The 26,941-nt window shown below is 40.6% G+C and overlaps 1 protein-coding gene and 1 non-coding gene across 2 annotated transcripts in view; both read left to right on the forward strand.

Moving 5' to 3' along the window:
* Positions 1-26,941, forward strand: part of SLC17A5 (solute carrier family 17 member 5) — a 43,200-nt gene that overhangs the window by 562 nt on the left and 15,697 nt on the right. Inside the window, exons 2-6 of the mRNA XM_049777635.1 lie at positions 3,497-3,583; positions 8,286-8,404; positions 13,444-13,602; positions 19,977-20,109; positions 25,019-25,166. Of these exons, the coding sequence (XP_049633592.1) occupies positions 3,497-3,583; positions 8,286-8,404; positions 13,444-13,602; positions 19,977-20,109; positions 25,019-25,166 (646 nt within the window). The remainder of the gene's footprint in view (positions 1-3,496; positions 3,584-8,285; positions 8,405-13,443; positions 13,603-19,976; positions 20,110-25,018; positions 25,167-26,941) is intronic.
* On the forward strand, positions 22,705-22,811 carry LOC126015237 (U6 spliceosomal RNA). The gene has a single exon (XR_007498124.1). It is a non-coding gene; the product is annotated as a U6 spliceosomal RNA (small nuclear RNA).

Below are 26,941 nucleotides of genomic sequence, written 5' to 3' on the forward strand. Positions count from 1 at the left end.
ACATTTTCTCCTGTGTCATCATTTATTTAAAATATTTTGCCTTTTCATTTGCTGGTATAAAAATAGCAATATATTTTAATTCTAGTAACCAGAGTTGAATCCTTAAGTTGTGATTTCTAATCTGATGGTCTAATGACCATCATGACTCTCAACTTTTCTCTTCACACATTCTTTTTCATTTATTTACATCATTTTTTTATAATTTTGAATTATTGAGCTTTTTAACATAAATGATAATTTTGCCAGACTTTTTGCCTTTTTTCCATTAACTAAATGAAAACTTTTTGATCTGACTTCTCTAAAGTACAGTGGTAAGAAAAAAACTCCATGTAGTAACTTTTAAACTAAACTTCAAAGAATTAGAACAAACTAGTCATGCAAAAAGCAGAAAGAACATACCAGCCAGTCAGACTAAGATGTACTAAGGCTCTCAAGCAGGAAATATTATAAGTGTTCAAAGAATCATAAACAGATAATGGCTTTAAATTAGAGAAATAGGAAATATCAGGCCTTACAAGCCATTAAAAGAATGTTGTGGGTTTTGGGTTTGGGTTTTGGTGAGGTGGGTTTTGGTGATACAGGGGAGGGAGTGATTTTTGGGTTTTGGAACACATTGGCAATTTCCAGTTCTTCTCACAGTTGCTTTGTGTGATGTTTGGGGTGGGGGGTAGGGACATGCAGTACAGGGAATGGATCTGTGGCTCCTACATGCTAAGTATGTACTCCAGCCCATTGAGCGAGGTCCTTAGTCAAAAATATGGGGTTATTTTGTTGTTTAACCCCCAAATGCAGTGGGAGACATCAAATATTTTTGATGAAGAAAAAGGCATGATCTTGTTTGCATTTTAAAAATGTGATGCTTGGGGGCCGGGAAGGTGGCGCTAGAGGTAAGGTGTCTGCCTTGCAAGCGCTAGCATAGGATGGACTGTGGTTCGATCCCCCAGTGTCCCATATGGTCCCCCCAACCCAGGGGCAATTCTGAGTGCATAGCCAGGAGTAACCCCTGAGCGTCACCGGGTGTGGCCCAAAAACCAAAAAAAAAAAAAATAATAATAATAAAAATGTGATGCTTGGGGGGCTGGAGAGATAACATGGAGGTAAGGCATTTGCTTTGCATGCAGAAAGTTGGTGGTTCGAATCTCGGCATCCCATATGGTTCCCTAAGCCTGCTAGGGCAATTTCTGAGCATAGAGTCAGGAGTAACTCCTGAGCGCAGCCGGATGTGATCCAAAAACCGAAAAAAAAAAAAAAAAACCATAAAAATGTGATGCTTGCTTCTTGAGGATTGGCATTAAAATATCTGATGATAGGCCCGGAGTGATAGCACAGCGGTATTTGCCTTGCAAGCAGCCGATCCAGGACCAAAGGTGGTTGGTTCGAATCCCGGTATCCCATATGGTCCCCCGTGCCTGCCAGGAGCTATTTCTGAGCAGACAGCCAGGAGTAACCCCTGAGCACTGCCGGGTGTGGCCCAAAAAAAAAAAAAAAAAAAAAAACTAACAAAAAAAAATATCTGATGATGAATTCAGGAAAAGGTACTATATGTTTGTTGAAAAAAAATTAAACTCTCAGCATTCTTTATACTCTCAACAGTTTTATTTCTGCTAGCTTTGTTCCTGGTACAAGGTAACTACCATGGAGTAAATACTCATATTTATTCTAACTAATTTTTCAATCTTTATCTTCTTTTCCTTCACCCAAATGAAGTTTCCAAACACTTTATACATTCCTAGTTTTGTCCCTTTGTTGAATCTGTTTCATCTCCTTGGCCTCTTTCTTACTTAATTCTTACTTAATTTTTATGTTAAGAAAGAACTACCCTGGGGCCGGAGAGATCACATGGAGGTAAGGCATTTGCCTTGCATACAGAAGGATGGTGGTTTGAATCCCGGCAACATATGGGTCCCCCAAGCCTGCCAGGGCCGATTTCTAAGTATAGAGCCAGGAGTAGCCCCTGAGCGCTGCCGGATGTGACCCAAAAATTAGAAGAAGAAAGAAAGAACTACCCCATCTAAATCTAATGCTGCATTGTTTCTGCTTGCATCTTTTCTTGATTTATGTAAGTCAGATATAAGCTGTCTCATACTTGTACTTCTATATTGTTTTTGTGACTTTTAATAATTTAACAGATAGTAAATACTATTTGGTTTTTTTCTCCCGGTTTTGGGTCACACCTGTTGCCATTAGGGGTTTACCCTGGCTCTCCTAATTCCGCACTCAGAAATCACTCCTGGCAGGCATAGGGGCCGTATGGGATGCCAGGATTTGAACCACCATCTGTCCTGGATCAGCTACTTGCTAGAAAAATGCCCTACAACTGTGCTATTTCTCCAGCTCCATAAATACTATCTTATCTATTTTTCCTATATAATACCAAAACCTGAAATCAAAAATAATGTCTTTTTTTTCTCACTGTACCTGCTCAAGTATCTTTAGTTTGACCGTTAAAATGAATTTCAAGGAGCTGGAACAGTAGCACAGTGTAAGGAGTTTGCCTTGCACATGGCCAACCCTGGATGGACCCTGGTTGGATTCCCAGCATTCCGTATGGTTCCCTGAGCCTGCCAGGAGTGATTTCTAACCACAGAGCCAGGAGTTAAGCCCTGAGTACCACCAGGTGTGACCCATCCCACCAAATAAATAAAATGAATTTCATTATTTCTTTACCTGAAACCATTTTTATACATTTTAGCAAACTGGATTTCTAATCATTTCATTCTTTTGTTTGTTTTTGTTTTGGGATCACACCCGGCAGCGCTCAGGGGCTACTCCTGGCTCTACGCTCAGATATCGCCCCCAGCAGGCTCGGGGAACCATATCGGATGCCAGGATTCAAACCACCGTCCTTCTGCATGCAAGGCAAACGCCTTACCTCTATGCTATCTCTTCGGCCCTAATCACTTCATTCTTATTCCATCATGTAGGCCACGTGGGCTGGAGAGATAGCATGGAGGTAAAGCATTTGCCTTGCATGCAGAAGGATGGCGGTTCAAATCCCGGCATTCCATATGGTCCCCTGAGCCTGCCAGGAGTGATTTCTAAGCGTAGAGCCAGGCAGAACCCCTGAGCGCTGCCGGGTGTGACCCAAAAACAAAAACATGTAGGCCACAGTAGGTTATATTAATTAGTCCTTGCGATCATATTTGAGCCCTTCCCCAGACACCTCGTTTCTAACATAGTTGGCATTTACTTATTACCTGTTATAACCTATTGTAATATCTTATACTGATTCATCCCTTCTAATTCAACACTACATAATTGTATATATCTTAAGTGTGTGTGTATATATATATATATATCATTGGCTACATGTCACATAATGAGGTGTCAATGAATGATTCCTTAAAAGAATGTATTATTTATATTCACATGAAACTAATTCAACTGTACTAGATTTTTCTCCTTTATTTTCCCCATTATTTGTAATCCGTCTACTTCAAGAAAGCTGACCTGTTAGTTCTCTCCAAATTTTACTGAGTCTTTGTTGTTGTTTTAGGTGCACAGCTTGGGACTGTAATTTCTCTTCCTCTTTCCGGACTAATTTGTTTCTATATGAATTGGACTTATGTCTTTTACTTTTTTGGTAAGTTTATTCAAAATTTTAATATATGTACTACCAGCATGTGCAGGGCTGAGCTCTACCATACATACATATATATACTCCTGTATATATATGTATGTATATATACTCCTGTATATGTAGAAATGCATCTACACCAACTTGCATCTACACCAACACACTGAAGCAATCATTTCCTAAACCACAAACCACTAAAATTTTTTTTACTAAAATATGTACTTTAAAAAACTGTCCTTCAAGTTGATACTGTTTTCTTTCTAATTAGTATCTAATTTTTAGTTTTGTGACATTTTTCTATTCTATTATTTTGGGGGAACCAAATGGTACCTGTGATTGGGCTCAAGTCTATGCATAACAAATACTGCAGCCTTTTGAACCAACTCCTTGGACTTGGTGATGTTTCTCAATAGAAACAGCTGTTGAATCCAGGACTTAAATGCTGAACTTACTATTAAAAATTACTATGATGGCTATTCTAAAAATGTATTTAATATTTATTCAAGAGCAAAAGAGAATGCTCTCACTAGTAGTTTTAATACTTTTTAAAATAATTTAGCCATTTTATTTCTCAATCTAATGAGCAGAATGATACACATTTTTTTTTACTCAGATTGTTACATAATCTGTCAGATGTATCATCAAAACAAAAATCCAGAATCAAAGAGACTACAATAAGCAGGGTGCTTGTCTTACATGCAACTGACCCAATTTGATCCCTGGCACCTGATATGGTTCCCTGAGTAGAGCCAGGAGTAAGCCCTGAGCACTGCCAGGTATGACACCAAAACGAAGGGGAAAAAAATCCAAAACAGTAAATAAAAGCAGATGGCTATGGAAATAACAGATTGTGGACATTTTCTTAAGATAACAATAATGATGGTAGAGTCATTTATAAAATGTTCAATTTATGGCAGGTATTCTGTTAAAAGTCAATTTCAAAAAAATTGTTTTTTTGTTTGTTTTGTTTTGTTTGGGAGGGTCACACCTCGCAGCGCTCAGGGGTTACTCCTGGCTTCACGCTCAGAAATCGCTCCTAGCAAGCTCAGGGGACCATATGGGATGCCAGGATTTGAACCAAAGACCTTCTGCATGAAAGACAAACAACTTTACCTCCATGCTATCTCACTGGCCCCAAAAATTATTTTTCAAAACCACTTAAGATGAGTGATATTTTATATGATAAAGTCAAAAGAAATAGATTATAGGTATTAATAATTTTTTCATGACCGGAAATTTATTTTTAAAGATTTTCCTACAGGTTAAAAGTCATTCTCTCTGGAACCAGAGATGTGACTCAGTAGTATAATTGTTGCCTTGCTTGTATGAGGTCCTGAATTTGATTCCTAGCACTATTTGTCTCCTGCTCTGCTGGGGGTAACTCACATGTAGTGAGCTAAATAGTAGTCCCTCAGCATAGTCAGATGTGCCCCCCATCAAACTCTTCAAAATTTATAAGATATAAGAGGTAAGGGATAAGAATAATGGCATTTAAAGGTACAAACTTGCAAGTTACTAAAGAAGGTACTAAAGAAGTCGTAAGTACCTAATGTACAGTATATTGTATATAGACATTAATATTGTGCCAAAGTAGAATAATGTGACAAATATTGTACAACCAAATTACAAATGATAAAAGTATTGAAATTAATATGGTATACCTTTGGCTTATATAATGTTACCACTGATTTATTCAAGTTTAAAAAAATAGAAATAGAAATTATCTCATTACAGAATTATGCATGTATGACAGCATTTATATGAAATGTCCCAAGTGGACAAAAACAGAGGATCAAAAGTAAATTGTTGGTTTCCAGGTAATGGAGGAGTAAAGAGATGGAATATAACTAGTTGGGGCCAGAGCAATAACACAGTGGTGGGGCATTTGCCTTGCATGTGGCCGACCTGGAATGGACCTGGATTCTATTCCTGGGATCCCATATGGTCCCCCAAGACTGCCAAGAGTAATTTCTTTTTTGTTTGTATTTTGTTTTTGTTGTTGGGCCACACCCGGTGACACTCAGGGGTTACTCCTGGCTATGCACTCAGAAACTGCTTTTGGCTTGGGGACCATATGGGATGCCAGGAGATTGAACCTATGTCTGCCCTAGGTTAGCGCATGTATGGCAAAAGCCCTCCCCGTTTGTGCCACTGCTCTGGCCCCTGCAGGAGTGATTTCTGACTGCAGAGCCATGAGTGACCCCTGAGAATAGCTGAGTGTGGCCCATAAACCAAAAACTAGCTTCATTGCTTTCTCCCTCTCTGCCTCCCTCCTCCCTTTCTTCCTTCTTTTCCTCCTTTCTTTCTTCCCTCCCTCTTTCCTTCTTTTCTTCCTTACTTCCTTCCTTCCTCTGTGCATCCCTACTCCCTCCTTCCTTCCTTCCTTCAAAAAAAAAAAAAAAAAAGGGGCCGGAGAGATAGCATGGAGGTAAGGCATTTGCCTTTCATGCAGGAGGTCATCGCTTCGAATCCCGGCGCCCCATATGGTCCCCCGTGCCTGCCAGGAGCAATTTCTGAGCCTGGAGCCAGGAATAACCCCTGAGCACTGCCGGGTGTGACCCAAAAAACACACACAAAAAAAAAAAAAAAAAAAAAAAAAGAAAAAGAGAAAAAAGAAAAGAACTACTAATAGGTAGGAAATTTCTTGGGATAAGGTTGGATAATGAATGTATTCAAAAATTAGAGGTATTGTGGAAGGAAAGTTAAGGAAATAAGATAAAATTATATAGAGGTGGGCCCGGAGAGATAGCACAGAGGTGTTTGCCTTGCAAGCAGCCGATCCAGGACCAAAGGTGGTTGGTTCGAATCCCGGTGTCCCATATGGTCCCCCGTGCCTGCCAGGAGCTATTTCTGAGCAGACAACCAGGAGTAACCCCTGAGCGCAGCCGGGTGTGACCCAAAAACCAAAAAAAAAAAAAAAAATTATATAGAGGTACTAATAGTACAACTATATGAATTTACTGAAATTGTATGGAATCTTACAATTCAGTATGAAAACTTTCATAAAATTCCGTATAATTAAATTTTCAAGGGCCAGAGAGATACCACAGCAGTGGGCATTTGCCTTGCATGCAACCAACCCGAGAAAGACCCACGTTCGATTCCTGGCATCCCATATGGTCCCCTGAGCTTGCCAGGAATAATTTCTAAGCACAGAGCCAGGAGTCACCACTGAGTGCTGCCAGGTGTGGCCCAAAAACCAAAAATAGAAAAAGAATTAAAATAATTTAAAGGGGGCTGGAGTGGTAGCACAGGCAGTAGGGAGATTGCCTTGCATGCACTAACCTGAGACAGACCATGATTCAATCCCCAATGTCCCATATGGTCACCCAAGCCAGGAGCAATTTCTGAGCACAGAGCCAGGAGTGCCCCCCCCCAAAAAAAACAAAAAACAAAACCAAAAAAAAAAAAAAGAAAATAATTTCAAGAATTTAAAAGCTAAACCAGAGCCATATTTTTTTTTAATAGAAATAGTACTGGTTTGGGGGGCCGGAGAGATAGCACAACGGTGTTTGCCTTGCAAGCAGCCGATCTAGGACCTAAAGTGGTTGGTTCGAATCCCGGCGTCCCATATAGTCCCCCGTGCCTGCCAGGTGCTATTTCTGAGCAGATAGCCAGGAGTAACCCCTGAGCACTGTCGGGTGTGGCCCAAAAACCAAAACAAAAAAAAAAAAAAAAGAAATAGTACTGGTTTGGGACCGGAGAGATAGCACAATGGGTAGGGCATTTGCCTTACACATGGCTGACCCAGGTTTGATCCCCAGCATCCCATATGATCCCCCAAACCTGCCAGGAGTAATCCCTGAGCACAGCCAGGTGTGGCCCAAAAGCTGAAAAAGAAACATGAAAAAAAAAAAACAACTAATTTATAACATTATGTAGGTTTCAGGTATACAACATTTTTAAATAAATACCTGTATTCACCTGTATACCACCAGAATTCTAGTTTCTTTTTTCTTTCTTTTTTTTTTTTTTTTTTTTTTTTTTGGTTTTTGGGCCACACCCGGTAACACTCGGGTTACTCCTGGCTATGCGCTCAGAAGTTGCTCCTGGCTTGGGGGACCATATGGGACGCCGGGGGATTGAACCACGGTCCGTCCAAGGCTAGTGCAGGCAAGGCTGGCACCTTACCTCTAGCGCCACCGCCCGGCCCCCAGAATTCTAGTTTCTGTTCATTGCCATAAGTAGTCCCTTTACTTAACTACCCCTTTCTTTTCTTCTGGTAATCATAGTTTGCTCATACAGTCTAAAAGTGTGATTTATTCATTTGTTTCATTTTTTGTGTTTAATTTTTTGTTTGTTTTGGGGTCACACCATGATGCTCAGGGGTTACACCTGGCTATGCACTTAGAAATCACTCCTGGCTTGAGGGACCATATGGAATGCCAAGGATCGAACCCAAGTTCATCCTGGGTCAGTCGCGAGCAAAGCAAATGCCCTACTGCTGTGCTATCACTCCGGCCCCTCGTTTCATTTTTTAATTATAAAATGTGAGTAAAGCCATACGTTTCTTGTCTTTATATGACTTGTTTTAATGTTTAATTTCCTCTACATCCAATCTTGATGTTGTTATGGCATGTGTTCAGTAGTTTCTGTAACTGAGTACTGAAACCTATTTTAAACTAATTATAATTCAATCTTTTTCTTTTCAAAATCTATAAAAATTGCAGTTGGTGGGTTGTAATTCTCTTCATTCTTTTGTTTTAAGGTATAATTGGAATCATTTGGTTTATTTTCTGGATCTCCTTGGTTAGTGAAACACCAGTCACTCATAAGACAATCTCCCAGCATGAGAAAGAATACATTCTTTCATCATTAAAAAATCAGGTAAGGACTTTGGAGTATCTTAAAAATAATTTTAAGGGGGGGCCGGAGAGATAGCATGGAGGTAAGGCGTTTGCCTTTCATGCAGAAGGTCATCGGTTCAAATCCCGGCGTCCCATATGGTCCCCCGTGCCTGCCAGGAGCAATTTCTGAGCATGAAGCCAGGAGTAACCCCTGAGCACTGCCGGGTGTGACCCAAAAACCACACAAAAAAAATATAATAATAATTTTAAGGGCAGGGCGTAAGCAGCCTAGGACGGACCACAGTTCCATCCCCCCACATCCCATATGGTCCCCTAAGCCAGGAGTGATTTCTGAGCTCATAGCCAGGAGTAACCACTGAGTATCACCGGTTGTGGCCAAAAAAGCAAAATAATAATAATAATAATAATAATAATAACAATAACATTAAGGGTAAGAGCAATATTACTGTAGATAAGGCACTTGCCTTGTACTTGGACAACCCAGTTTTGATCTTTGGCATCCATGTGGTCCTTTGTGCCCACCTGGAATGATTTCTGATCTCAAGCCAGTAGTAACCCCTGAGTACTGCCAGATGTGACCCAAAAACAAAAAACAAACAATCAAATATTTTAGAACCCTATTCAGCATTAAGATATCAATTGGGGGGCCGGCGAGGTGGAGCTAAAGGAAAGGTATCTGCCTTCAAGTGCTAGCCAAGGAAGAACCATGGTTCGATCCCCCAGTGTCCCATATGGTCCCCCCAAGCCAGGGGCAATCTTAGCCAAGAGTAACCCCTGAGCATCAAACGGGTGTGGCCCGAAAAACCAAAAAAAAAAAAGATATCAATTTTTAGGGGCTGGAGAGATAGCATGAGGTAGGCCATTTGCCTTGCATGCAGAAGGAATGTGGTTCGAATTCCGGCATCCCATATGGTAGCACTTGGGTTACTCCTGGCTCTATGTTCATAAATTGCTCCTGGCATATGGTCCATGGGATCATATGGGATGCCGGAATTCGAACCACATTCCTTCTGCATGCAAGGCAAATGGCCTACCTCATGCTATCTCTCCAGCCCCTAAAAATTGATATCTCTTTTTTGTTTGTTTTTGGTTTTTCGGGCCACACCCGTTTGATGCCTTATTGCCATGCTATCTCTCCGGCCCCAAAATATACAATTTTTTTAAATCTATATTTATATTGTGTGTGCTTTAGGCAAAATATAACAAACAGATGAAATGTGAATTGTTGATTTGAATTTCTTTCTAAATAAAAACCTGAAAACTGAGAAATAGTACAGTGGGTAGGGCACTTACCATGCATGGTACCAATCCAGCTTCAATCTTTGGAATCCCATATAGTCCACTGAGCTTTCCCAGAATGATCCCTGAAGACAACTAGGTGTGCCACTTTCCCCTCAACTTGAAGATTAGGCCAAAGAGAGAATACAAGAGGCAAAACATCTTACCTTTTCTGTGGCCAACTCTAATTGGATCCTGGGGGCCAGATGGTCTCCATTATTGACAAATGTAACCCAAACACCCCCCACTCAATCTGAAAATTATATTTCTCGATTATTTTCAAACTTTTAGAGTAATTCTTCACAAGTGAATCTTAATATATTTAATTAGTAGAAAATTAAGTGTATTATTTATAAAAATAAAAAGTTATATTTTTAATTGAGAAACTCTCATGCATTGCTCAGGGAGCAAGGGCACCAATCCTAGCAATATGTAGCTGGTTTAAGCAGACCATAGATTCAAAGCCTGGGTAAGTGATGTGGTGCTCCTCAAGGACCAGCGGCACCACACCCAACAGATCTTCAAGGGGGTCATGTGGTAACAAGGATCAAACTTGGTCCAAGCATATACTTCAGACCCTTGAATTATTTCCCCAGCCCTCTGAAAGAAATTTCATATCAAATTATAAATGTTGCTAGAAATCTAATGTCTTTTTCTTTTTTTTTTTTTTTTTTTGGTTTTTGGGTCACACCGGGCAGTGCTCAGGGATTATTCCTGGCTCCAGGCTCAGAAATTGCTCCTGGCAGGCACGGGGGACCATATGGGGCGCCGGGACTTGAACCAATGACCTCCTGCATGAAAGGCAAACGCCTTACCTCCATGCTATCTCTCCGGCCCGTCTTTTTTTTTTTTTTTAATGCACGTGATTTTTAAACATTGCCAAGTGTAAACCTCTCCCTGCTACCCACCATCATTACCATCAGGAAAAAAAAAAATACAGCATCTTTTGACCTTTGTCTAATATTGATTAAAAAAAAAAAACTTTAGAAGATTCAGCAATCTAATAGAGTTACTTTGAAGTCTGGGGGATGTGACTCAATAGTAGAGCATATGCCCCTCATTTTATTGGTTTGGGTTATTATAGACTTCAGGATTTAAAGGTTTTTTTCCTTTTTTGGTTTTTTGTTTGTTTTGGGGTCATACCCTACAGCGCTCAGGTGTTACTCCTGGCTCTATGCTCAGAAATCACTCCTGGCAGGCTCAGGGGACCATATATGGGAGGCAGGGATTCGAACCACCAACCATCCTGGGTCAGCTGTGTGCAAGGCAAACGCCCTACCGCTATGCTATCTCTCCAGCCCTGCTTTTTTTCTTATTTTTGCTTCGTTGGGTTTTTTGTTTTGTTTTGTTTTTGAGCCACACCCGGTGGTGTTCAGGGGTTACTCCTGGCTATCTGCTCAGAAATAGCTCCTGGCAGGCACGGAGGACCAAATGGGACACCAGGATTCGAACCAACTACCTTAGGTCCTAGATCAGCTGCTTGCAAGGCAAACGCCGCTCTGCTATCTCTCCAGCCCCATTTTTGCTTTGTTTTAAGCTAGTAGAGTAAATTGTACACTCCTCAATGAAATACAGATGGCCAAAAGGTACACGAAAATGTTCCACATCACTAATCATCTGGGAGATACCAATTAAAATGCCAGAGACCAGCACACATTAAGAATAAGAGGGAGCCGGAGAGATAGCGTGGAGGTAGGGCTTTGCCTCGAATGCAGAAGGATGGTGGTTCGAATCCCGGCATCCCACATGGTTCCCCGAGCCTGCCAAGAGCAACTTCTGAGCATAGAGCCAGGAGTAGCCCCTGAGTGCTGCCGGGTGTGACTACCACCCCCCCCCCAAAAAAAAAAGAGGAGGAGGTAGGGCCGGAGAGATAGCATGGAGGTAGGATGTTTGCCTTGCATGCAGAAAGACGGTGGTTCATATCCCAGTATCCCATATGGTCCACCAAGCCTGCCAGGAGTGATTTCTAAGCATAGAGCTAGGAGTGGCCCCTGATTGCTGCTGGGTGTGACCCCAAAACAAAACAACAAAAAGAAGAGTAGCCAGAGAGATAGCACAGCAGTAGGCTGTTTCCCTTGCAAGCAGCCAACCCAGGACCAACGGTGGTTCGAATCCCAGTATCCCATATGGTCCCCTGTGCCTGCCAGGAGCAGTTTCTTAGCAGAGAGCCAGGAGTAACCCCTGAGCGCTGCCGGGTGTGGCCCATAAACAAACAAACACAAAAAGAATAATAACAACCAGTGCTGATGTAGATGTGGAGAGAAAGGTACTCTCATTCACTGCTTGGTGGGAATGTTGACTGGTTCAGCCTTTTTGGAAAACAATATGGATATTCATCAAAATTCAGCTCCCATGTGACCCAGTAGTAATACTTGTGGGATTACACCAAGTTTGCTCAGGGATTACTTTGGGTTCTACGCTCAGAAGTTACTCCTGGCAGGGTCAGGGACCATATGCCAGAAATCAAACCAAGATTGGCCTCCTGCAAGACAAGCGCCCTATCTCTCTAGCCCCTTACATCCATTCTTGAAGCTTATCACACCCTTCTTTAAGATCATGTCTGAATTAAAAAACTCCCTAAATATTGTGCACAGTTCTTATAAATCATTGTAACTGAATAAAAATGCAGTTACAAAATAGGAACTCCTAGAGGCTTATAATCACTCATTTTGCCCTTCATTAACCTTTTTTATTTATTTTAACATGTACATTTACTTTGTCCCTTGAGGCCCGAGATTGTAGTACATTATATTTCTTACACAAAGCAATCCAAAGTCACAAAATTTATGCAACTCCCTTAACATTAAAAGCTGTAGTATTGTTGACACAATTGATCAAATACAATAATTCATTAAGAATGAGTCAAAGGAGCATAGCAAAGACTGTGTTAGTGTGGAAATTGTTTGCATAGGGCCAGCAAAATATAGGGAACATGGAAAGAAAAGGCCTTGGCCTAAATACAAGGAGAACTTACCCCTGAAGTTTTCTGGCATAAGACCAACTCTAGGCTTCAGGCATATTAGGTTGTCCAACCCAAGTCATTGTCTGTAGTACCAATACACTTTTATTGTTCACACAAAGCCCTTCATTAACCTTTTAATTTGATTATGAAACTATTCTCTGTGAAGGGAGAAATTAGTACTACAGTTAACTTCGGGCATCAAATACTTAGGGTTGGTATTTACAGTAATGATTGCTTTTCTAATTTTTTTTAAAGTTTAATACTTTAATTTCTCTGCCAACAAAACCTCCCAGTCTAGCCACCACCAAGGAGATGTGAGCCCCTAATTTTGTTTTTTAATCTGAATCATATACTTTCTAGTTTGTAACATATGTGCATATGTATTTTTTTCTAATCAAACAGGTAGACATAGGAGCCAGAGCAGTAGTACAGCAGGTAGGGTGGTTGCCTTGCATGTGGCCAACCAAAATAAAACAAAAAACGAAACAACACACACACAATGTAGACGTTTTCCAGTACTTTGCTACTAATATTTCAAGAGACTTAGTTTAGGCATCTGTAATTTACTAATCACAGCTAATAATGTGTTCTGGGTCAAATTTTAACTAATAGTGTACAGGTTAAAATGTAGCACAGTGCCACGGTAATATATACCTTGCATAAGTGAGACCCTAAATTGGATTCCTATCACTGAAAAAATGTATATATAAATACATAAAATATAGGTAATACAAGATAAGTGTCATAATCCTAAATGTTACTGGTTATACCTGATTCTCTCTATACCTGGTTACATTTTATTTGTTTTTGTTTTGCAGCTTTCTTCGCAGAAGTCAGTACCATGGACACCCATGCTAAAGTCACTGCCTCTTTGGGCTATTGTAATTGCCCATTTTTCTTCCAACTGGACTTTTTATACTTTATTGACATTGTTACCTACTTACATGCAGGATATCTTGAGGTTCAATATTCAAGAGGTAAGGAAACATAATCACCTGCTATTTACACAGATTTTCTAATCTCCATTCAGGTTGTTTTGTCTATATGAGATTCATTTCCCATTTTATTTTACTCATCTGTGCTGATTTCTAGAGCTTTTTTTGTTTTGCTTTTTGTTTTTTATTTTGTTTTGTTTTGTTTTGAGAGGCTACACCCAGTGGTACTCAGGGATTACTCCTGACTCTGAGTTCAGGAATCTCTCCTGGCTGGTGCTGGGGACTCTATGGGTTGCTGGAGATCAAACCCTGGTTGGCCAAGAACAAGGCAAGCACCCTACTCCTGTACTATCACTCTGGCCCCTAGAGCTTTCTTTTTGACCTCAGAGTTGTTGCTTTTTCAAGGTATCTTTTGGCTGGGATCTCTTCTATCTGTAAATATCTTCCTATTTCTTAGGAATAGGACATAAGATGACAATTCAAGTGGCATCTTAATTTTTGCTATTAAGTGATATGAAGATGTGGTATGTATATATGTATACGTATACATGTATACACAGTGGAATACTACATAGCTGTAAGGAATGATGCAACCATGCAATTTGCTGCAACATGGATGGAGCTGGAAGATACTATGTTAAATGAAGTAAGCCAGAAGAATATGGATAAATATAAAATTATATCACTTATATGTAGAATTAAGAATAACTGCATAAAGTAGTAGGGCATTTGCCCTGTACACAATAACTTAGGATGGACTGTGGTTCGATCCCCCGGCGTCCCAAATGGGCCCCCAAGCCAGGAGAAATTTTTGAGCACATAGCCAGAAGTAGCTCCTGAGCATCACCGGGTGTACCCCCTGCCAAATAATAATAACTGCATAAAGAAATGCAGTGTGGTCTCAGTATGAGTTGTCTTGAACACCCATGGCTCAAGGGCATGGCAAGAAGAAGGAAAGAAACTGAGTGGAGGAGGAGAAACACAATTATGAAAGGATGGAGGCCAAGAGCTAAGTGGTCTCAGGAATATTGATGGAGAAAAAAAAAAAACTAAATATCTATGCCAGAGTCAATAACAGTGGAATCAAGCTTTAACCATCTAAACATTTTTTTGTTGTTTTTCGTTTTGTTTTTTGGGGGGTCACACCCGGCAGTGCTCAGGGATTACTCCTGGCTCTTCTACACTCAGAAATTGCTCCTGGCAGGCTTGGGGGACCATATGGGATGCTGGGAATAAAACGATTGTCCTTCTGTATGCAAGGCAAACGCCTTACCTCCATACTATCTCTCCGGCCCCAAACTTTTTTGTTTGTTTGTTTGTTGGGATCACACCCAGCAGCACTCAGGGGTTACTACTGGCTCTACACTCAGAAATCGCTCCTGGAAGCTTGGGGGACCATATGGGATGCCAGGATTTGAACCACCATCCTTCTGCATGCAAGGCAAATCCCTACCTCTGTGCTATCTCTCCTGCCCCTAACCATCTAAACTTTAAATGGGCCTGTTGTACTGGCAAATTGGGGGGGCAAATGGTTGTGGGAACATGGTGGAGAAAGGTTGACACTGAAGGTGGGATTGACCCCGATTCATTGTATATTTGAAACCAACTCTTAAGGACTTTGTAAATCACAATGGTTTCAATTAAAAGAAATAAAAAATAAGAAAAAAGAATATACATTTAACCCCCCTAAAAAAAGTCTGGGTATTATTAACATATTATCTCTTAAAAAACATATTATCTCTTTTTTTGTTACTGTTTATATTCAAAAATGAATGTCGATATTGTTTATATTCAAAAATGAATGTTTATATTCAAAAATTTTGTGTCTGTTCCTCTCCCTCTGACTCATTCCTTTGTTCTTTTTTTGTTTGTTCGTTTGTTTTTATTTGTTTTTGAGTCACACCCGATGGTGCTCAGGGATTACTCCTGGCTCTGTGCTCAGAAATTGCTCCTGGCTTGTGTTTCAGTCATAAATGTTTTGTTTTGTTTTCCTGGCTCTGCTTCAGGAGTCATTCCTGGCAGTGCTCAGGAGACCATTTGGGATGCCAGGGATCTAACCCAGGTCAGCTGCATGCAAAGCAAACACTCTAACCACTGTACTATCACTCTGGCTCCTGTATTTCCTCTTTGAGGAAGTTTTTGTTCAACTTTCTCCCCATTTTTGGATTATTTTTTGTTGTTGTTTAGCTCTACCATTGCCTTATATATCTTAAAAATATCACTTATTAGATGAGTATTGGGATAGTTTATTCTATTCCATGGGAAGTTTTTGTTTCCTAGTCACCATTTCCTTTGAGGTGCAGAAGCTTCTTAGCTTAATGTAGTTCCATTTATTTATCTTTGCTTGATCAGTGGTGTTTTATCTTTAAAGATGCCTTAGTAGCTTCAATATCATGGACAGTTCTGCCTATGTTTTCTTTTATGTACCTTATAGTTTCAGGACTGATCTCAAGATTTTTAGTCTTGGGGGCCGGAGAGATAGCATGGAGGTAAGGCGTTTGCCTTTCATGCAGGAGGTCATTGGTTCAAATCCCGGTGCCCCATATGGTCCCCCGTGCCTGCCAGGAGCAATTTCTGAGCCTGGAGCCAGGAATAACCCCTGAGCACTGCCGGGTGTGACCCAAAAAACACACACACACACAAAAAAAGGATTTTTAGTCTTTACCCAGCCATACTTTCATTTAGATATAAAGAAATGATACATAGCTTCATGGATAAATAACAACTCAGGAACTTTACAGACTCAAAATCAACTTTATTTTTCTTTTCTTTTTTCTTTTTTTTTTTTGGTTTTTGGTTTTTGGGCCACACCCTGTGACGCTCAGGGGTTACTCCTGGCTATGCGCTCAGAAGTTGCTCCTGGCTTCTTGGGGGACCATATGGGACGCCGGGGGATCGAACCACGGTCCCTCCTAGGCTAGCGCAGGCAAGGCAGGCACCTTACCTCCAGCACTACCGCCCGGCCCCTATTTTTCTTTTTTGGTTTTTGGCCCACCTGTGATGGTGCTCAGAGGTTACTTCTGGCTCAGCACTTAGGAATCACTCCTAGAAGTGCTTGAGGACTAAATTGCCCTCACTCTTGCCTGCCTCTGGAGCAGACTTTTCTTTTTTTCTCATTCTCTCTCTCTTCCTTTTTTCCTTTTAGACACTGTGGTTTGCAAAATTGTTATTGAAGGGGTATCTCCTTTCAACACCCAGCTCTTGTCCATTGTGATCAATTCCAACTATCATTGCCGTAGTGATCCCTTCTCTACCCTAACTGCACTGCTCTACAATTTGTGGCAAGCTTCTTATCATAGACTGGTTTTCCTAGGCCTCATATCTATTATCTCTGGATAGTATTACCATACTATTTTTTTAATCTTTTATTTATTTTTATATCTTACAAATGAGTGAGGTTATTCTGTGTCTATCCCTTTCCTTCTGGCTCATTTCACTCAGCATAATGCTCTCCATATCCATCTATGTATAAGTAAATTTCATGACTTCATTTTTATTAGCAGCTGCATAATATTTCATTGTGTATATGTACCACAGTTTCTTTAACCACTCAGATATTCTCAGGCACTTGGGTTATTTCCAGACTCTGGCTATTGTAAATAGTGCTGCAATGAACATAGGAATACAGAGGACTTTCTACATCATGTTTTTGGGTTCCTAGGATACATCATTAGAAGTAGTATTACTGGATCATATGGAAGCTCAATTTCCAGCTTTTTGAGGAATATCCATATTGTTTTCCAAAAGACTGGACCAATCGGCATTACCACCAGCAGTGAATGAAAGTCCCTTTCTCCCCACATTCACACAGGCAACTGTTGTTTGTGGTGTGAGATTATAGCTTATGTTGTTTTGATTTTCACCTCCCTAATGATTTTTCTTTTTTATTCTGATGATTTTTTTCATGTGTCTTTTGGTCATCTGCATTTCTTCATCGAGAAAATGTCTGTTCAATTTTTGTCCTTATGGAGGGAGTGAGATGTTTTCTTGCTAAGCTCTACCAGTACCTTGTATATCTTTAATATTAACCCCTTATCAGATGGGTATTGGACTAATAGATTCTCCCATTATGTGGGTAGTCTTTTTCCTTTAGTCAACATGCAGAAGCTTCTTAGTTTAATGTAGTACCATTTGTTTATCTTTGCTTCCACTTGCTTAGCAAGTATAATCTCTTTTAAATGAATATTTTGGGGCCTGAGAATATAGCTCAAAGGATTGGAGTGTATATTTTGCAGGTTGGAACCCAAGTGACACCCAGCACTAAGCTGGAAGTTGCTCCCAAATACCCAAATACCAAGTATGGCCCAAAAATTTAAAAAATTCAAATAAAAGGGATATTTTTCTTTTTTTCTTTTTTGTTTTGTTTCTTTGGGCCACACCCAGTGGTGCTCAGAGATTAATCTTGGTTCCCTGCTCGAATTACTCCTTGCAGGTTCCAGGGACAATATGGAATGACAGGGATCAAAACCCAGTCAGCTACATTCTAGACAAATGCCGTATCTACTGTACAATCACTCTGCCCCCCCCTTTTTTTAATAAATTTTTTTTTTTTTTTTTTTTTGGTTTTTGGGCCACACCCGTTTGACGCTCAGGGGATACTCCTGGCTAAGCGCTCAGAAATTGCCCCTGGCTTGGGGGAACCATATGGGACACCGGGGGATCGAACCGCGGTCCGTTCCTTGGCTAGCGCTTACAAGGCAGACACCTTATCTCTAGCGCCACCTTCCCGGCCCCCCTTTTTTTTAATAATTTATCTTTTACTATAGTTTAGGTTGTAACTTGTAACCACCATCTGTCCTGGATCTGCTGCATGCAAGGTAAATGCCCTACCACTGTGCTAGTTCTCCGCCCCCCAGTGGGGTATCTTTTTTAATAAATACTTTATCAGGGGCCAGAGAGATAGCATGGAGGTAAGGTGTTTGCCTTTCATGCAGAAGGACAGTGGTTTGAATCCCAGCAGGTCCCCCGTGCCTGCCAGGGGCGATTTCTGAGTGTAGAGCCAGGAGTAACCCCTGAGCGCTGCCGGGTGTGACCCAAAACCAAAAAATAAATAAATAAGTAAATAAATAAATACTTTATCTTCTTGAAATAGCCCTTAAGTAAAGTTTGCTTGGGAAACACAAGGGTAGAGTGCACTCATGTGCCCACCACAGTCTGGGGTGATCATAGCCAGGTGTTGGCAAGTATGCAATAGAAGTGCATGACCCCCTTATTAGGTCCACATCTGAATCACACCACTCTGATTAGCAATCCTGCAAACACCACAATTAGAGTTTGACCCTTAGCAAGCATGACAGTCAGGTATGCGAGTCCTTTTCCTGGTCATAGCTGCAAAAAGCCTCAAAGAATTGGATTTGAGATGGGAAAGGTGGAAATAAGGATAAAGCTATATTTAAAACTACCTCAGCAATTTAAAATGTTAATGTTCTTAATGTTCTTCATTCTGGGGCCCAGAAAAATAGTATAGCAAGTAAAGCACTTGCCTTGCACGTTGCTGAATGGGGTTCAATTCCTGGTATTCAGTTTTACCCCTGAGCACTGCCAGGAGTGTTTCCTGGGAGCTAGGAGTAATCTCTGAGTACTGATGGTTGTGGCCCCAAAACAAAGCAAAAAGTTTGTTTCTTTGTTACAAACTTGACTTTTCAGATGCAATAGCACAGCACCTAGGGCATTTGCCTTGCATGCAGCCAACCTGGGTTCAATCCCCGACATCCCATCTGGTCCCTCAAGCCTGCCAGGCGTGATTTCTGAGCACAGAGCCAAAAGTAACACCTGAGCATCACTGAGTAGGAACCCCCCTCAAAAAAGAGGGGGGGGCAAACAAACTTGCTTTTTAATTTTTTTTAATGTTTCATTACTCATCCTTTCTCTTTGTTCCAGTTTGTGCAGTTTTAACATCCTTCTGTTGTTATTGTTGTTATTGTCCTGCTGAGCATTGAATCCAGGACCTCATATATACAAATCATGTTGCGATACCACTGAGCCACATCCCCAGCCTTATCTCTCTCTCTTACTAATCAGTGAAATGTAAGATATTCTGTTACTCTATTAATATTTTATCTTAACATTTAATTAATTTTTAAGTAAAGACAAGGAATCATATCCTTAAACTGTTGAGATCTGCGAAAGATGTCCATGGGATGAATAAATGTTTCTTTTTTTTTTTAATAAATGTTTCTTTTTGGATGGTTTTAATTGTTGGAGATCATTGATTCTGAGATAGCCTCTTTAGGAATACAATGAACTGAATCCCAAAATCCTTCTGAGAACAAACTTTAAGTACTATCACAATACAAGTATTAATGGCATGCCACTTTATATTTTCTGTCTTCCAGTAGTTGGTGGATATGTGAATGTTTAAGTTATTTTGGCCCTTCCTCCCACCATAATTAATACTTTATCTTCATATTTTTTAGAATGGGTTCTTATCTGCAGTGCCTTACTTTGGAAGTTGGTTGTGTATAATCCTGTCTGGTCAACTTGCCGACAATTTAAGGGCAAAATGGAATTTTTCAACTATCTGTGTTCGAAGAACTTTTACCCTTATAGGTAAGTGAGGTTATATTTCGGTTTATAATTATACTGTATTTACCATACAAGGAAAAATTACAATAGTACTATTTTTCCCATATATTTTTTATATTTTAATTTATATTTTTAATTTATATTTTTTAATTTTTATAATTTTAAATTTATATTTATATTATATATATTTATGTATATATTTATATTTATATATGTATTTTATTTTATATTATATATTACTTATTATTTTATATATTTATATTGTATATATAATATTCATATAATATTATTTATATTACATATTATATCTATATAAATAATTTATTTATATGTTATTTATATAAATAAATAAATATGAATGTTTATATAGTATTATTTATATTATATAATTATGTATTATATAAATATATATTTTTTTAATTTTTATAATTTTGATTTTTTTTTTTTTTTTGGTTTTTGGGCCACACCCGTTTGACGCTCAGGGGTTACTCCTGGCTATGTGCTCAGAAATCGCCCCTGGCTTTGGGGGACCATATGGGACGCCGGGGGATCGAACCACGATCCTTCCTTGGCTAGCGCTTGCAAGGCAGGCACCTTACCTCCAGCGCCACCTACCCGGCCCCAGTTTTTAATAGTACTTTAAGTAGTGCTTTTATTTATTGACATTAAATTATACTTAAACTATTAAACTAAATATTGGGAGTTCTTATGCAAGATGATGCTTTTCAGACCTTGGATTTTTAATATTAACATTCTTAATACCCTATCATCTCAACTATAACTGTTTAAAACATGGCCCATTTTGCTAAATATCATTCCCAGAATTTTATAAATCATTTTATTTGCAACAGGGGATTTTTTGTTTTTGGTTTTTTTTTTTTTTTTTTTTTTTTTTTTTTGGTTTTTGGGTCACACCTGGCAGTGCTCAGGGGTTATTCCTGGCTCCAGGCTCAGAAATTGCTCCTGGCAGGCACAGGGGACCATACGGGGCGCTGGGATTCGAACCGATGACCTCCTGCATGAAAGGCAAACGCCTTACCTCCATGCTATCTCTCCGGCCCCTTTGTTTTTGTTTTTTGGGTCACACCTGTCGGTGCTCAGGGGTTACTCCTGGCTTTATGCTCAGAAATCACTCCTGGCAGGCTCAGGGGGCCATATGGGATGCCGGGATTTGAACCACCAGCCTTCTGCATGCAAAGCAAACCCTTTTACCTCCATGCTATCTCTCCAGCCCAGGGGGATATTTTTTAACTATCCCATTTTGAAGTGAATATATTTTAAATTTCAATCCAAAAATATAACATGTCAGTAGCAATTATTTTTGGCATTGTATCAGTCAAAAAACTCAAAGGAGGGCCAGAGAGATAGCATGGAGGTAGGTCATTTGCCTTGCATACAGAAGGACGGTGATTCGAATCATGGCATCACATATGGTCCCCCGAACCTGCCGGGAGCGATTCCTGAGCATAGAGCCAGGAATGACCCCTGAGTGCTGCCGGGTGTGACCCAAAAACAAAAACAAAAACAAAAAAAACTCAAAGGAACTATGAATGATCACGTGACCAGAAGAGTTGTCCTGTTTTTCTTAATCTTTTCAAGAAGTTGCAGACATATTGATTACATTATAAAAGAATCCTAGTCAATGTAATTGTGCAAATACCTCCTAGTATCTGTAGCTAGAAGTTGCTGTCCTGCGCCACTGCTTGCTGAAAGTACCTTTGGCTCACTTTACTTATTTTTAAATTTTATTTGCTTTGTTTTTGCGCTACACCCAGCAGTTCTCAGGGCTTACTCCTGGCTCTGTACTCAGGAATCACTCCTAGTGGACCATATGGGGTACCAGGGAGCAAACCTGAGGTCGGCTGCAAGCAAGATAAGTGTTCTAACCTACTCTCTCTTCAGTCCCTTGACTAACTTTAGACAAAATAAATGGGAGCTAGAGAAATCACTTAATAGGCTAAACTACTCATACTTACATCTGGGAGACCTCGATTTAATCCCCTCATACCACATAATTTCCCAGGCCCTGCTAGGCATGACCCTCAAGCACAAAGCCAGGAATAGTCCTTATACAGGGAGCTATGTGTAACCCCTTCCCAACAAAAAAAAAAAAAAAAAAAAAAAAAAAAAAGACAAAGAAGAAGAAAGATAAGAGAAGGGCACTGAAGGGGCTGGAGCAATAGCACAACGGTAGGGCATTTGCCTTGCACACGGCTGACCCAGCACAGACCTGGGTTCGATCCCCAGAGTCCCATATGGTCCCCGGAACCAGAAGCGATTTCTGAGTGCAGAGCTAGGAATAACCCAGATGTGCCCCAAAAACAAAAGGGGGGGCACTGAAAAAATAGTACAGTGGGTAAGGTTGCACATGGCTAATCCGGATTCAATCTCCAGTGCCCCATATGGTTCCCAGGTCTTTCAAGGAGTCATTCTAAAGCCCTAAGCCCTGAGCACATCTGGGGATCGCACCAAAACAAAGGATAAAGCATAAAAAGTCCAAGGATTTAGATATACTTCAGTAGTAGAGCACTTGCCTTGCTTACGTGAAAAGGTCCTGGGTGATCCCTGGTATCCGACGAAATAAGTAAATAAAATGCATCCCTTAAGATTCAATATAGTGTGCTCGCTTCGGCAGCACATAAACTAAAATTGGAACGATACAGAGAAGACTAGCATGGTCTCTACGCAAGGATGACATGCAAATTCGTGAAGCGTTCCATATTTAAAAAAAAAAGATTCAACATAGTTCTCTACTTGGGTGTCAGGGAGGAGGTGAGGAAACTGTTGTTTCTAGTACTACAGCATTAATCAGGAGCCGGAGCAGTGGGACTAGAAGTGAAGTGTCTGCCTTGCAAGCGTTAGCCTCGGACAGCTTCGGTTTGATCCCCTGGCATCTCATATGGTCCCCCAAGCTGGGAGCGATTTCTGACTGCATAGCCAGGAGTAACCCTTGAGAGTTAATGGGTGTGGCCCAAAAACAAACCAACAACAAAAAAAAAGCATTAATCATATATAGCTATTTAAACTTAGTTGAAATTAAAATGTACATTTTCTTTCCACTGACTCATATACAAATATAACATTCTCATAAGTAATCTCAAAAATCTATGGATAGTTCTTATTGGATAGCACTGCTGTATGCAGGATTTTTGGGTTCAGTGCCTGGCTCCACCTGGCTCTCCAAGCACTATTAGGTGAACCTCCAAAACCAACAATAAATAAAATTGAAGTAAGGACCCACTAATTAAGAGCTTGTTGTGACATATTTTATGCTAACTATAAGTTTTGTATATACCATTAACAATTCTTAATGTCTAACACAATGGTTTTCTAACTTAACATTGTTTATTATTTAATTCTTTGATATTTTTTATTTTGTTTTTGTTTTTTGGGTCATACCCAGCGGGGTTCAGGGGTTACTCCTGGCTTTGTGCTCAGAGCCCTGGTAGCACGGGGGCCATATGGGACAATGGGATTCGAACCACCATTTGTTCTGGATTGGCTGTGTGCAAGGCAAATGCCTCACTAGTGTGCTATCTCTCCGGCCCTGATTTTATGAATTTTAATCACCTTCTTTATACACTATTACTTCTCTCTCTCTCTACAACATTATTTTTAGCCCTTCTCTCTTTTTTTCTCTAACATAGAATTTTAGCTTACTCCTAGTCATATGTAGATTAACATATATGATTAGATTTCTTTCTTATCGTTTTTTACCTCCACCCCCTTTCGTATCATTTTTATATTTCCTGAGTTCCACCTATATTTTCTTTTTTTTTTTTTGTTTTTTGTTTTTTTGGGCCACACCCGTTTGATGCTCAGGGGTTACTCCTAGCTAAGCACTCAGAAATTGCCCCTGGTCCCCATCCTTCCTTGGCTAGTGCTTGCAAGGCAGACACCTTACCTCTAGCGCCACCTCACTGGCCCCAGTATATTTCCTTTTTCTTTCTGTTTATTGGTATATGTGGTGCCAGGGCTTAAACCTGGGCCCCTTTAGCTTGCAATTTATGTGTCCAGCCTTTTGGATCTCTCTTCTTTTTATGGTGGGAGGGTTGGGGGTTTGTTTTGAGGGGTGTTGTTATGTTTATAGCTTTTGGTAATATGTGTTGATGACCATATATACAGAGTCAGTCATATATAAGAACTGAGCTAGACCCAGAGAAATAGCACAGCGGCGTTTACCTTGCAAGCAGCCAATCCAGGACCTAAGGTGGTTGGTTCAAATCCTGGTGTCCCAGGGCCTGCCAGGAGCTATTTCTGAGCAGACAGCCAGGGGTAATCCCTGAGCACCGCCGGGTGTGGCCCAAAAACCCCCCCAAAAAAAAAAAGAACTGAGCATAGCCACAAGGCAAATATATTATGCCGGGCCCTGTCTTTGGCCCTCAATTCTTTTTTTTTTTTTTTTTTTTTGGTTTTTGGGTCACACCCTGTGACGCTCAGGGGTTACTCCTGGCTATGAGCTCAGAAGTTGCTCCTGGCTTCTCGGGGGACCATATGGGACGCCGGGGGATCGAACCGCGGTCCGTCCTAGGCTAGCGCAGGCAAGGCAGGCACCTTACCTCCAGCGCCACCGCCCGGCCCCAATTCTTTAGTAATTTTTTTTTTTTTTTTTGGTTTTTGGGCCACACCCGTTGGGTTACTCCTGGCTATGCACTCAGAAATCGCCCCTGGCTTGGGGGGACCATATGGGACGCCGGGGGATCGAACCACGGTCCGTCCTACGCTAGCGCTTGCAAGGCAGACACCTTACCTCTAGCGCCACCTTCCCAGCCCCTCTTTAGTAATTTTTAATGAAATAGTATAATTTAAATTTAACATCCTAAGGCAGTATAATGTTTCTACACTAGGTGGCAATAACATCAAACAGTAGGTTTAAACTGTACTCAGAAAGTAAATACTAATGGTGTGACTTTTTTTTAACTTTCAATTCTAGGAATGATTGGTCCCGCAGTATTCCTGATAGCTGCTGGATATATTGGCTGTAATTATTCGTTGGCTGTAGCATTTTTAAGCATATCAACAACTCTGGCAGGCTTTTCCTCTTCTGGATTTAGCATCAACCATCTGGATATTGCTCCTTCGTGAGTACTCACATAAAATATTTGCTTGCTTTATTTTAAATTATTTTATGTGTAAAATATACTGTTTTAATCATCTTAACTAGATAACTATGTGGTGGTACATTATTCTACATTATCATGTAACCTTTACTACCATCTATTACCAGTACTTGATCTTGCCTTTAAATGCAAACTCCTGTTCCCCTTTATTTGGACCCATGCCCGTCTCAATTCTACTTCCTGTGTCAGCTTTCAGTGTCAGGCAAATTCCTAGCCCTCTCTGACATTCTCTCCTCACTATATGTGCATCTGAAGCCTCCCTAATTCCATCTGAAGCCTTTCCAGACTTATTGCCTGCCACTTCAGAATCACCAAATGGAAAATAAAACTGAATTGTTGATCCCACAGATAGGGATTCAGTACATCTTGCTCTTCTAGATTGTCCTCGTGAGTAGTAAAAATTAAAAGGCAGGGCCAGTGAGATAGCATGGAGGTAGGACGTTTGCCTTACATGCAGAAGGACGGTGGTTTGAATCTCGGTATCCCATATGGTCCCCCGAGCCTGCCAGGAGCAACCCCTGAGTGCTGCCAGGTGTGACCCAAAGAAAAACAAACAAACAAAAAAAAGGAAGCAGCAGACTGGAACAATAATACAATGGATAAGCTACTTGCCTTGCATACAGCCTACACAGACTTGCTCCCTGCCACTATATACGGTTCCCAGTGCACTACCAGGAGTGATCCCTGAGCACAAAGCCATGAGTAAGCTCTGACAGGCACTATCGATTGTGACTGCAAAACAAAAAAAAATTTTTTTGAGAACTGCCAATAAACAAATACTTCAAAACTGCTAACTATAAATGAAAGGGGGGGCTGTTAAAGAGAAACACATGTTGATGGAAGATTTCTTTCTAAGAATAAAGATCCAAGCATATTAGTATGCTGAGAAAAAAGCTGGAAAAGGATGCAAAATTAGAGCAGGAGAATTAAGTCAAGGGGGCTTAGCATGTGCTGTGCATGCAAGAGGCCTGGGTTTGATCCCTAACACAGCAAAATCCCCCAGTAGTCAACCCTTGAGTTTACTGGTTGTGGCCCAAAAACAAACAAAAAGGATGAGAAATCGAAGTGAAAGAAATGAAAATTACTAATAGATGATAAGGAATGGGTTCCAGAGCCCAAGTAAAGGAATTAACTTCTTTTGGTTTTGTTTTTCAGACTATATCCAGTGGTGCTCAGGGACTACTCGTAGTCTCATGCTTAGGGGTCCCTCACAGTAGTGCTTAGGGATGAGACAATACAGGGGAATTGAAGTAGGTTCTCCTAGATGCAAAACTTGTGCACTTTCTTTGTTTTATCTCCCCTGTAGCAGTTAGCTTTTGTGTGTGTGTGTGTGGTTTTTGGGTCACACCCGGCAGTGCTCGGGTTATTCCTGGCTCCATGCTCAGAAATTGCTCCTGGCAGGCACGGGGGACCATGTGGGACGCCGGGATTCGAACTGATGACCTTCTGCATGAAAGGCAAACGCCTTACCTCCATGCTATCTCTCCGGCCCCAGCAGTTAGCTTTAATTGAGATCACTGCCAAGAAATAACTATTTGAGAAGTAACAGACATTCTGTAGGAGGAAAAAATGGTTTTCAGGTGAAGTGAGATATTGAGGTTATGATTTAAAAATCTACAGGTGGGCCAGAGAAACAGCATAGCGGGTAGGGCAATTGCCTTCTATATGGCTGACCCAAATTGGATCCTGGCAATCCCCGAGTCTGCTAGGAGTAATTCTGAGCACAGAACCAGAAG

Source organism: Suncus etruscus, chromosome 7, assembly GCF_024139225.1.
Source record: "Suncus etruscus isolate mSunEtr1 chromosome 7, mSunEtr1.pri.cur, whole genome shotgun sequence".
NCBI lineage: Eukaryota > Metazoa > Chordata > Mammalia > Eulipotyphla > Soricidae > Suncus > Suncus etruscus.